At 47.2% G+C, this 12,641-nt stretch overlaps 1 protein-coding gene across 2 annotated transcripts in view; it reads right to left on the reverse strand.

The window, feature by feature from the left end:
• Window positions 1–1,115: 1,115 nt before the first annotated feature.
• Slc49a4 (solute carrier family 49 member 4) overlaps window positions 1,116–12,641 on the reverse strand; it is a 72,287-nt gene continuing 60,761 nt past the window's right edge. The window contains exons 8-9 of one of the 2 annotated variants that reach the window (XM_021634644.2): window positions 8,572–8,754; window positions 1,116–2,216 (exon numbers count right to left, since the gene is read on the reverse strand). In XM_021634644.2, coding sequence (XP_021490319.2) covers window positions 2,101–2,216; window positions 8,572–8,754 — 299 coding nt within the window. In that variant the 3' untranslated portion in view covers window positions 1,116–2,100. Of the gene's footprint in view, window positions 2,217–6,181; window positions 6,794–8,571; window positions 8,755–12,641 lie in introns of those variants that run through there. The other variant, XM_060370322.1, reaches the window with a different exon arrangement.

Consider the following 12,641-nt stretch of genomic DNA (forward strand, 5'->3'; position numbering starts at 1 on the left):
CCAGCCCAGGGGTGGCACCACTGACAATGGGCTGGGCCCTCCCGCATCAATCACTAATTAACAAAATACCTCAGGAGGCATTTTCTCAATTGAGGACTCTGGCTTGCGTCAAGTTGACATGGGATCAGGCAGCAGAGATGTATAACGCGCTGTGCTTGCCCTCCCTCCAAGGCCAAGTTTTCATCCCTCAGAAAAGCTGCAGTGTGTCAGTAGAGCAGCTGTGTGCTGTGGGGAAAGCCACAGTTGAGATAGGGGACTGGCCTCACCTCACGTGCCGAGGAGAAGAGCTGGTGTCTGGTACAAGGCATCCACTTGGGATGCCTTCAAGCAGTTAGTTAGCTCCTCTAGGTCGTATTTTTATATCGCTACTCTGTACTTTGCGTTAAAAGTAGAGTTAACCATCCGTTAAAGTGTTCCTCACCAGAAGCCTTATGGCAGATTTTATGTAGCACCATCAGTACCTCACAGTGCGTGTCCTCACTGACTAGCTTCCTGTCATCTTCGGAATCCTGCCTTTCTGTTTCACTTGAGGAAGGTGGGGGACAGAGTTGGGAGAGCCTGGCTGTAGAGTATTGGTTTCTTCTCTTTAGCAGCTTCTTTCTTCCTTCCATTTTCGCTGCTAAGGGAGCAGACCAGTTAGAGCAAGAAACGACGCACAAGTGACTGAAGACTGACTCTCCAATTTCGAACACACAAGTGACTGAAGACTGATGTTAAATCTGAGGACTCTCCAATTTAGAACCTCGGAAGATGCCAGGCAATCCCAGAACCCTCCTCCAAGGCCAAGTTAAGTTCGTATGTAGCCTTCAAATTGAATCTGTGCTGAGAGGTGCACCTGCAGGTGTTCAATGATGCACAGGGGCGCCCAGCCTTTCCGCCTGGCCTAGCAGGAGCTGGCTTACACCCACACAGAGACTGAGCTCTAAGAGGACTAGTTATGTCACCTGAGGAAAGGGGAATGAGGAGGCAGGTGGAGTGTCGCTCTGGAAGTTTGGTTCAAGTTTGGTTCTGTGTAAGAGGAGCTATGCAACCAGGAGCAGTCAGTGTCACAGGCCCATCACAGTGAGTTTTATGACCTAGTGAAAGACAGGTCCAAGAGCCATGCAATGAATGTGTTTTCTTTTTAAATCCATTATTTATAGAAAGAAATAGGTATTGGCAAAATTCTGTCCAATCAAATACAATGACTTCATTTATAGTACAATTTAAGTTAAAACACAAGGGTACAATTCAGAAATCACACACACATCTGAAACCTTCAATGCTATACACCGTTCTTTTGACATGGGAATCATTTAAACACAATCTAACCTGGTAGGTGACAGTGGGAGCTGGGCTTGAGCTTGTGCCACCACACGTGTGGGAGGCACACAGGCCTCCTCTGTGGCTCTCCTTTTAACAAAGTGCTACATCGTAACGGAATTACACTCTTCACCCAACAGTTAGTGCAACCCCATCAGGCATTGAGTCACCTTGCTGCTGTGACTGACGCTGTATGTACAGAAACAAGGGGGTGCGGGAGGCAGGGCCTGTCCCCGAAGACAGAGAAAGGCTTCCGATCCGATTAAAAATAAGGAGTCATATAAGAAATGGCTTTAGTAGAAAAACACATAGTGTCGGTAACTAACTTCTACCACTGGTACACAGCTCGGCTACTTTGTAATTAAAATCTGATACAGGGTTCCAAGATAGAAGCTAGTGGTGGCCCTCCTGTTCTTCCTTCGTGAGCCTGGAAGGGCTCATCTTCCTTGCTTCTTCCCAGAATGCAGCTCATCAGTAGGTCAGCACTGTTACAATGCACGCAGGGGTTACTTACGTGGGTGGTGCATCGCAGGATGTCACACTGCCACCCCAGGGTCCAGCACGGGTACCACCAGCACGGGTGTGCCACTAGCACACGTGTGCTATTCAAATCCCTATGACACTCAAGTCCTGTGTTACTATTACCTAGTAGTCATTAAATTAATGTGAGACTCTGTAACTTAACAAAACCTCTGAAAGACATTTCTTTCTTTGCCTTTTCTTCCACTGGATGTGCAATTCCAAGAGAATGCACAGTACTGGTGTCCTGTCCCTTTAGAGTCCTGCAAGTCTGTGGATCTAAACGGAGACGACCACATCAAGGTAGAGTCTGTCGTAGGATTCCCTGAAGCACAGAATGAGGAGAAGACTGAGCAGGCACGACCCGGGAAGGCACCAGTTGAACCAAGACAACTCTGTAAGACAGAGAAATAAAATCAAATGCAGCAGTTTTAAGCTTTTTTTTCTTTTTTCCAGCACCCAGCAAAGCATCGCCTGTATACCCTGAGGTGTCTGCTCTGCTTCCCGAAGCAAGCATGAGAGAGGCGCCCTGGAAGCCGCTTCACACTGACAGTCTGGATGTGTGTGGTATGTTACTGGACCTATTTAATCCACGCTGTTAATAACGTTTCATCAATTTGATACACCTTGACTTTGGCTGCAAACTCAATCTATTGGTTCAAACGGAAAAACTGATCACCTCAAGTATTAGCTTATTGTTTCTTAAGTGCCCTCTATCACCGTCGCTCTGGGCTCGGTTTAGAAATATCAAGTGGGTTTAAAGAGGAAAATCATACTTTATTTTATTTCAATGTATACACACACATGCACACAGCCAGAGGCCGGAGAAGGGTGTCAGTTCCCAGCTGGCCTGGTGGTCGGCAAACCTCAGCCACCCTCCCGTCTGTCCCCCACAGCGCTGGAGTGACCAGGCCCCGCTCGTCACACGGGTGTGGAGAATCGCAGTCAGGTCCTCAAGTTTGCACAGCAACCCACGGAGCAATCTCCCCTCCTCCTCAATTGACTTTCAAGATAATGTTTTCATGGAAACGTGAACTTCTGAACAAAAATATTTAATAGTAACCATTGCAAAACACAAGGGTACAAAGCTGTGGGGAAATAAGGTGAAACATTAAAGAATTAATCGTTTCTACTCCTAGAGGGACCAGTGTATTTGCATCTTTTCTATTCTTTTTTTATATTCTATTTATCTTTCCCCCCCTCCTACCATGAAGAGTCATGGGTTATGCCAATCACTGAGAAACCTGCAAAAGTCATCCACGCAGGCTGTTATCTGATTTAATGCCATCAAGAATCAGTTTCAAAAGTGTTCTCATGAACTAGGAGTAACGGGACATTCCTGGCCACCTGCTGTCTCTCAGCTGTGACTGTCCCTGGCTGCTGCTTGGAGCTCAGGGATCTGCATCTGGCCAGCCTCCTTCTGGCCCAACCCCAGCCATCCATCGATCCCCAGGCTTGGGAGCAAGCATCATCTTGGCATAAAGAACTTGTTCACGGTGGTTGGGGCCAACTACCATGGACAACTACCAAGCTAATATTACCTGTTCCAATTTAAAAAAAAAAAAAGAAAGACTATGCTTTGTCCTTTTCCCCTCCTTTCCACGTGTTCACATTTTCCCTTTGTCTTCCCATAAGATCCCAACACCTCCAGGAAGCATCAACCCTTGAACCACTGCTATAGTTTAACCCTCAGCTCACAGAGCCTAAGAAAGCTGGACAGCGCCAGCAAACTGACCAGGATAGCGGCCGCTGCGGTGACTTCCATACTGTGCTCATGAAGAGCTCCCTCATCACCCAGCAGCTGCGCTTAAAGTGGGACTCGGTACCCCACAGCGTCGACATACGAGCGCTCCCCCGCCACTTTTTGCCAAGCCGTTTTCCGGCACTGTACCTGGAGAAGCTCTGGCCCCTACCATCCCGCCTTCACTCCCACAGTCCCTCAAAGGACGCTCAGGCATTTTCTGCTTTTGTGTTAAACACAAGGCCCGGATTTCCCGTAATTTTTACTAGGCAGGACGAAGCAGTTAGGAAGTACTGTACTATGGCTGAGCACCCTGACCCCACAGCCGTAAGCACTGGATGAAAGGAAGCAGGTGCCTGCCACTGTGGTTTGCAACTGCTCCTTCTAAGTCACAGGGACTTTTAGGTTACAGGAAGCTAAAGGGATACACGAGCCATGACTGACTTATTCTTGGCTCCCCTTCCGGCAGGAGGTTTGTCCAATGTTGCCAAAGCTGAACATTTCTTTCAATAGAGGGTGAAATTGTTGCTTCTGTCTAGGCTGAGATGTTAGTTCGTTACTGTGTCTCTCTGAAAAGTCAAATCCACTTTTAGGAATTTCACTTGGCTCAACAAACAGCAAGTGTTCTTTACAATCACTTCCCTTTTCAGGAAGCAAAAAGGTCAGAGACAGGGGAGTACCTGCCTCTTCCTGATGAAGACGGTTCATGGAAACCACAGCTGGGGGGAAGGGCGCTCACCTAAACAATCTGGCTACGTTGCAAAGCCAGCAAACCACTGACTTTTTGAGCTCAGTGTCGCAGAACATAACTGAATGTTACCTGATCCACAGAAATGTTTGCATTCTTAACTCTTCATCTGTTTGGCTGTAAACCTTCCCATTGCTTCTCGCTGGAGGAAGCAGAAATGCGTGCTGGGAGACAGGACTACCCAGCCACCCCTGTATGAGCTGCTTGCCAGCGTCTACCACACTGCAGCCTCATCTTCAGTGCCAATCTATAGCTCAAGCGCCACTTTCCGCTCTGCATGAGCTCTGTGCAGCTCCTCTGCGCTGGCCGTGTGCACCACGCCGACATGCACAGCTCCTCTGCGATGTTTGTCCATCCTCTCTCCGAATCCCAGAAGCTGCTAGCCTCTTCCCTCCTCAGTGTCCCACGCTTACAGTTTGAGCACCTACAAGCCCCATTCCCGGAACCCCCAGAGCTAACTGGTACTCAAGAAAGCTGTCTCCATTCTCCTGGTGAGCAGCCGGCGGACACCCCAGATCCTGTCGACAGCCTGCTCCCCATACTCCACAGGACTTGTCTATAGACCTTACCACCACAGCACTTTGCTTCTTAGGGTGGCATTGCTGGTCCACATCCGCTGAGCCTCCCCTTTGCTCTCCCAGTAACCACTGGCGATGCTGCCCACCTCAGCCAGGTCCCTGGATCTTTTGAGTGACACTACAGCCTCAAGTTCAGTCAGCCACTTGAAAAATCTTAATACGCTTGGACAAACTTGCTGCTGAGCTTAGACACAAAAACAGCTGATAAGACAAACTTCAGAATATAAACCAGATTGCACTTCAGGGATACACGGAGGACAGCAGCATCCCCCGAACTGATTCTGTTCTGTGACGTTATTAGAACAAGGTGTCACTGCACAGTCACAACTCGGGGTCTCAAGCAAACATTCCTCTTATGGCAGGGAACAAGCAGCTCTCTTTCTAGAAACTGGCCTTGAAAACCTCACGTCAGAAAAATGCTAAAAAATTTCTGATATGGTTTCATGTGACAAGGCACTCCTGAAAGGCCCTGGGGCCCAGAGCTCCACTTAGTCCATGGCCTTGATCTGGAAGCAAGCACAGGTGGAACCCACCCTTAGGCCATGCATTCTGAGCTGATGGGCTCCTGTGTGGGGGGGGGGGAGTTGCGCACCCTTGAAAACTTATCCCAGGCAGCCGCCAGACAGCTCAGCGTGGGCGGGAAAGAACTTTGTCAAGGAAGCGAAGTACTTCCTTGAGGAGTGCTAAAAATCACAGTTCTTTACAATGATGAAAACCCAGGCTTCAGCCAGACATGGGGACGAATGCCTATCGCTGGCGGTCCTAGGGAGGGTTAAGCAGGAGGGTGGCCAGGGCTCTGGGGTCTGAGACAAGTCTGGGCAATACAGCGAGATGGTATCCCTTAAAACCAAAATGAATGAATGAATGAAACCTAGGCTTTCTTAAAAAACAATAAACTCCGGACTTAACAACAGTGTGAGAATAATTGACCCGTCACAGATTTTTCAAGTTACTGAATTATGAGCCAGGCATAGTGGCAGTGCACGCCTTTAATCCTAGCACTCAGGGAGGCAGAGGCAGGTGAATCTCTGAGTTCGAGGCCAGCCTGGTCTACAGAGTGAGTTCAGGACAGCCAAGGCTACACAGAGAAACCCTGTCTCAAACAAACAAACAAAACACAACACAACACAACACAACAAAAATACAAAAAAATTACTGATTTATGCCATTCCCATATGCTTTATTGAAGATCATCAAGTCAGTTATACAAAATGTTTAGGACACTGAGCTGCAGCATTAGGAGTGATTTGAGGAAGTCATTTTATAAAATTTTTAGATTTTCAGCTTTTCCTTAAGTGTGTGCTCTGTGGCAGGATTTATAGGCAGCAGCAGCTAACTGTGTGAGAGGGGATTTCAATGAGGGTCACGCTGCTAGGTAACCTGTGCCCCTCATCTTCACATACTCAAAGGGTTTACTACTCTACAACAGAAACCTGCTCAGCTACACTGTAGCATCAATGAATCAATTACCAAGAAGTAACAGAATTCCAGCTGTGTGCGCTCATGCCTACCCGCACATCTGTACCCACATGCCAGCATTTACTCAAAGTTTTCTGTCTGGAAACCATCTTGGTGGATTAAGATTAATTGTTACTGCAAGTTCCACTTGTTCCCAGCAGCCAAGAGGTTAGGCAGAAACCCTGTACCAGCTGTTCAGATGTGTGTTAAGAACACAGGATGGGAAAGCGACTAAGGAGAGGATGGTGTTCTCTCCAAGGCCAGATAAATTCCTGGTTGTCTCACCAGGGCAGGGGTTAGCAGAAACAGTGCTTGATGCTTTTCTGGTCACTGAATCTTCGGCATGGAGAGTTCCACCTAAGTCATGTCAGGTGTCAGTGTCTGCTGGATCTAAAACAGCTGCTGCAGCAAGCTGCGTGGTGGTGATGTGCGCCTTTAATCCCAGCACTTGAGAGACAGAGGCAAGGGCAGAGGCAGGAAGAGCTCTGAGTTTGAGGTCAGCCTGATCTATTGTCAGTTCCAGGATAGCCAGGGCTACACAGAAAAACTCTGTCTCAAAAAAACCAACCAACCAACCAACCAACCAACCAACCAACCAACCAACCAACCATCCAAACAGCCAACCAACCAACCAACCAACCAACCAACCAACCAACCAACCAACCATCCATCCATCCATCCATCCATCCATCCATCCATCCATCTATCCATCCATCCAACCAGCCAACAAAACCCCCAAAAAAGCTGCTGCTGGACCTAGAAAAGTGATGAGTAGCAAACACACAGTGCTCTTCTGCATATGACAGTGCTAAGGGATGAAAACATGGACTGAGTCTTCAGGGGCCATGTGTGGGATACAACCACAGTATTTGCTGCCTCTGAGAGTTGGGGTCTAGTGAGAAGTTATAGCTGCCCCTCCTTTGTCTTGGTCCTGCCATTTTGCCCTCTAATCTCCCTCACCATGCCCCATTAGCTCATCAGAGCTGATTCTTAAGCATGTGCCAAATCTCTAAAGTAAAGTAAAAGAAAACTTTTCTCAACAAAGTACCTAACCTCCAGGAGTAATGAAAACGGAGTAAGAGAAGTAGCTTTTAGACTGGTTGCTGTTACTGGTGCCTTCCCTGCTTTACACTGATCAATAGTGTTATACACTAGAGACCAAGGAAAGAGATTCATTGGGGGATAAGATTATCTGACATCAACGGCTTTTTTTTAAATACCATGAGGGGAGAAAAAAAAACTATTTGTAGTTGATAGGAAAAACCATGTTCTGCTAGGCTGCATGGACCACTTAGTAAACGTGGGCCCGTCAGCTGGAAAATTGTTTCTGTCGTGCCAGGGGCACACGCTAGCTCTGATGCTATGCTGTACAAAGAGGCGACAGCCCCTTAATTTCCACTTTGGCACGACTGCAGTGAGTTAAAGGTGCAACACAGCAGATGCAAGGCTCTGTGTTGAAGGCAAATGTCCTTTCGCTAACAGGTGGTGCTTCCCATACTGGAAACAGACGAGAAGAGGCAATGACAACAGCGTACCTCCCCCTGACCGTAAACTAAACCCACACCAGGTGTAGCAGAGCCAAGACTCTTCTCTGCAGCACTGACAGGGGCCGTCTAGTTTGTTGTTAATCATATTACGAAGATCATTATCATTTGGATACAAGGTGCAGTTAGAAGTTCATGTTGTCATGATTTTGCTTCATTGCTTTGAATGTTTTAAAAATGTATTTTCTGGCCAAGGAGGTTAACACAGTCACCACTTCAATTACAGGCTTGTCAGAAGTTCCCTGAAAGCAGTGTGGCCTCCTGGAGTAGTTTCAGGGAACAGCTCGGCCTACTGACTTACTCTTATTTATCCCCCAGGCTTTAAATTGATACAACCCCAACGCTAATTTACACCCTGTGCTCAGAGAGAACAGTCTACATGTATTTTAAAGTAATATCACCAGTGACTTCCAATGCACACTCAGCTCACCTGGCCAAGAGGCGGGCTGTGAGGACACCGGTGAGAACAATCCTGCCAGCCCAGGGAAATTCAAACAGTCTAGCGCCTGTGGGCACACTTCAAGAAAAAACTGTGGCTATTGCTTCACTGGTGTGTGAATGCTTAGATTAGTAATATGTTGGCGTGAGAATTCTCCACATAGGACCCTTATCCATCAGTTCCACAAGCCTGCCTCATAACACATTTAGATAGCAAATAAAAAAAAAATATCAAATTCTTACCTGTATGGTAAAATGTGACAAAAAATAAAAGCACTCCCATGAACATATTACTTAAAAAAGTGACAACTCCACAAGTAATTCCTTCAGGAACAGGGTAGACAGTTTCCACAAAGAGCTCAAAAAATATAGGAACGCTGCTGTTCAAGAACACTCCCAGGAGGATGCAGGAGGCGTATAGTGTCACTGAAATAAAAACACAAACACTTCAGAAGGCAGCAGCGATGGGCAGGGCAGGCGGGTGTCTGGGGTTTCCTAAGCAGCAGTTGTGGGGTTGCACCTCCTCCCCACGGTGGCTGACGAAGTTTGACAGAGCATCACGCAGCTGTCATCTCCTCGCTCGGGTTTCCTACAGTAAGAACAGGTTTTGTTGCTGAATGATTACCGGTTTATTTGCGTTCTCTTTCTGGTGGATTATCCCCGAATCACCAAAGCAATTTAGCATTAGAATCGAATGAAAAACATTCTGGGCCAGCATGATGACTCGGTGGGCGCAACCACCACCGCGCCTGACGACCTGAGTTCAATTCCCAGGACCCACATGGCGGGAGGGGAGAACAGACTCCCGCAAGCCAATCTCTGGCCTCTATCTGTGTGGTGTGGCCCATGCCCTACACAATAAATAAAGGCAATGAAAATAGTAAAGCTTCTGATGAAGAGATTCATAAAAAGGCAAATGAGGCGAAGGAACAAAACCACAGCAAGTTGATCAACAAATCTCGTCTCATTTTACAATTTTAAAGAGGGCTTAAACTTTGTAAGGCACATGAGATGCTACTGAAAACTACATTGGCAGAGCCTGGTTCCCAGGGGCTTCCAAGTGCTGCAGGAGGCACCCAGCATCCTTCCAGGGAACACAGGAGGACCAGTCCTCAGTCGGGAGGAGTTCTTTGTCAGTGCCTTTTTATGTGTTTCCACTGCAAACACATGCGCTAATATTATGCTGAGCCTGCCCTGGTGAGGCCTGCCTCTCTCATCGATGCGCTGCGGTGGCTGAGGCATGGGGACTGCAGGTTAGAGGTCAGTCCGGGCTACCCAGACGCTCTCTCAAAAATCATTAAGTACAAATGAAAAGGCGAGGAGGGCAGGAGGACCACAGTTTAACAGGTCAGCCCACTAGAAAAGGGTGCGCTCTGGCCACATAGAGGACAGCACGCCACTCTAAGGTCACCACAGTTCCTTTCTGCCTGCACACACACACACACACACACACACACACACACGTATGTTTTCACTACTTCAATCTGAAGGTGAAACAGAGCCAGTGGAAGAAAGCTATGATATGTACCAATATTTTAATAAAAATATCCACTGACAATAATGCGTAGAACGTATTATGAAGTTACAAGAAAAATGCTTTTGCTCTAAATGTTTAAGGAAAAATTGTACGGAAGCTGCAGAAGGCGAGGGCATTAAACCGACTCTCTTACCCATCATTCGTGGAGTCTGGCATTTCAAAGCACCAGAGCTTACACAGCTGACCCCAATCGTTAAGTGTCGACCACAGGGTGGGAGGGCAGCAGGGCCCCGATTTCTAACAGAGATTCTCTGACCTCACTGCTGCATTCCCCCACTTCAGCTCGCTTTCCGGGATTAAAAAATATTTACTATCTTCTAATATTGGAAATAGCTGGTAATTACTCTGGCTTCCCCTTATTTCTGTGACAGTTACTTATGAAGCTAGAGAGCAACAACAACAAAAAAATGACTCGGAGCCTAGCCCTCCCACTGGGCAACACCGGCCCCTTACCGTCACCCAAGCAGCCGAGTTACCCCATTACAACATTGAATAGTGCTCAAGAGATGCTCTTTCAACTGTATGCCCTGCCATCGCTTGTACGGTGTGCTTGGTGTGGGGTGAGTGCCACGGAGCTCGTGCAGAGGGCAGAGGACTACTTTTGCGGAGCTGGTTCTCTCCTCCCACCTTAATATGGATTCCGGGTTGTGTGGCTTGCATGGCAAGCTGAGCCATCCTGCTGCCCTTAAGACTTTTATTTTCCCCCCAATGAGTGTGGTATGTGTGTTTATGTGTGTGTGTCTGTGTGAAGATGTGTGTGTGCACGTGAGTTCAGGTGCCCAGGATGCCAGAGGTACTGAATTCCCCTAGAGCCAGAGTTCCGGGTGCTGCAAACTCAGCTCAGCTCCTCTGCAGGAGCAGTCTGCACTCCTAACCACGGAGCCACCTCTCCAGCCCCCCCCACACACCTAAGAGATTTGTAAAGCTAAAGCACAGCCTAGCACTCACTATCTGTTGGCTTGCACATGACTCACGTGGTTCACTGGGGGAGGAAGAGTGCTGTAGCTTTGGTAGTGTATTCTGTTTCCAGTGTATGATCATTTATTGATTGGTCAGTGGTAATCAGGGCAGAAAGGACTACTGATCCAAGAACACATCAGCTAAGGAGTTAAAAAAAAAAAAGTACTGAACAAAACAACAAGAAAAATTCCAGATCGTAGGGAACAGCAGGTGCCACTACTTAACCCAGGATCACAAACTGATGGAGTCAGATGATTTTAGGAAACACAGTTAGAAATAATCTTCCTGTCTCAACATTCTGGCTCCTGTCTGTAACCCAGCGCTCAGGAGGTAGAGCCAGAAGATTTGAGTTCAAAGCCCGCCTGGACTCCATGGAGGGTCTCCAGACAGTTTGGGCTACGGTGAGACCTTGTCTCAAAACAAAACAAAATCAAACTGTAACAAAAACAAAGAACGACAAAAAATCTATGTTTATATTTTTGAAGGGGCTTTATCCCTACATGAAATTATAAACAGGTAAATTAAATGTAAGGATTGGAATAATCAATGTAAGAACTGACACGGCAAATGAAATACGAGAAGTATAAACTGGAAGGGTATAGGGTCTTGAGATTTTAGTCTATTGGGCTTTACCAAGCCTGGGACACATACGGACCTGGGAGTCACCTCAAGAGCATTGTTTGGAGATGCCGTGCCTCGGGGCCACGCAGCTCTTTTGGCCCATGCTCACAAGAACCCTCTAAAGAACTGTCTCTTGCCTGATGCGTCCAAAACAAAAAGGGGGAACTGTAGAGAGCTGCGTAATGCCGCGCCTGAAAGATGGAGCTGGTTTCCGCCTTCCACCTTCCCGATGGTGAGTGCTCTCTATCACAAACAACTCCACATTTGGCTAAGGCTGAGGATCTGGCTTGCTTCCATGTATGTGGACCTATCTGCATTGCCCACATGGCATGCTGAGGTTGGCTACCCAGAGGCTATTTAAAGTGGGCTGGCTTTACCCAGGGTCAGATGATTGTTCAAGGCTCCTGGATAAACTGCATTGAAAAAAAAAAAAAAGAACTGTCACCAGAAAGGCAGAAACTCTACTGTGGTTAAACCCGGCTGATGACCCGTAACTAGTTCATCTTCTGGTGGGCGACTGGGAAACATCTCCGTAGATCCATGTGCCGACTCCGATTCAGCGGTCCACTTGCGGAATGTTATGCTCTGTCTGTGTGGGCCCAGACATGTGGGACAATCACAGAGATGCTGTTTGTGATGTACAAAGAGTGAAGACAAGCTAAATGGGACTGGAAAAATGCTTGGAGAATAAGAGCCAGGACAGTCTTGGCAGGGGACCCAGGGTGTTATCAGCACCAGTTATTATCACACTGGTGGTTTCAGCTCCAAACATCAGATGCCCCTGATGGACACCTCAGGCACCTGCACTCACACCTGCACAAACCTACAACCTATACAAGGGAACTTATATATGTAAATATTGCTAGATACATGCATGTGAAACTGCTGAAAAGAGTTATAAATTGAAAAAAAAAAACACACACACACACACACACACACACACGTAAATGTCGAGACTTCTCTGCAACACAGAAGAAACTGGGATAGAGTTGTCTCTCGAAAGAGAGCCAGAGGCACAGCAGAATGGAAATAAGCTGCTATACTTTCTTTTTCTACTATTTAAATTTTAGGGTTTTTGTTCTGTTCGTTTGTTTTACTATGTTATTTCTTACCTAGTTAACGAAAAGGAATTTCATTACAATTTCATTACAGCTGACTAGGCTCCACTTCCTGGAGCCTGCTGACTCTATGAGTA

The sequence above is a fragment of the Meriones unguiculatus genome, chromosome 17 (genome assembly GCF_030254825.1).
Source record: "Meriones unguiculatus strain TT.TT164.6M chromosome 17, Bangor_MerUng_6.1, whole genome shotgun sequence".
Taxonomy (NCBI): domain Eukaryota; kingdom Metazoa; phylum Chordata; class Mammalia; order Rodentia; family Muridae; genus Meriones; species Meriones unguiculatus.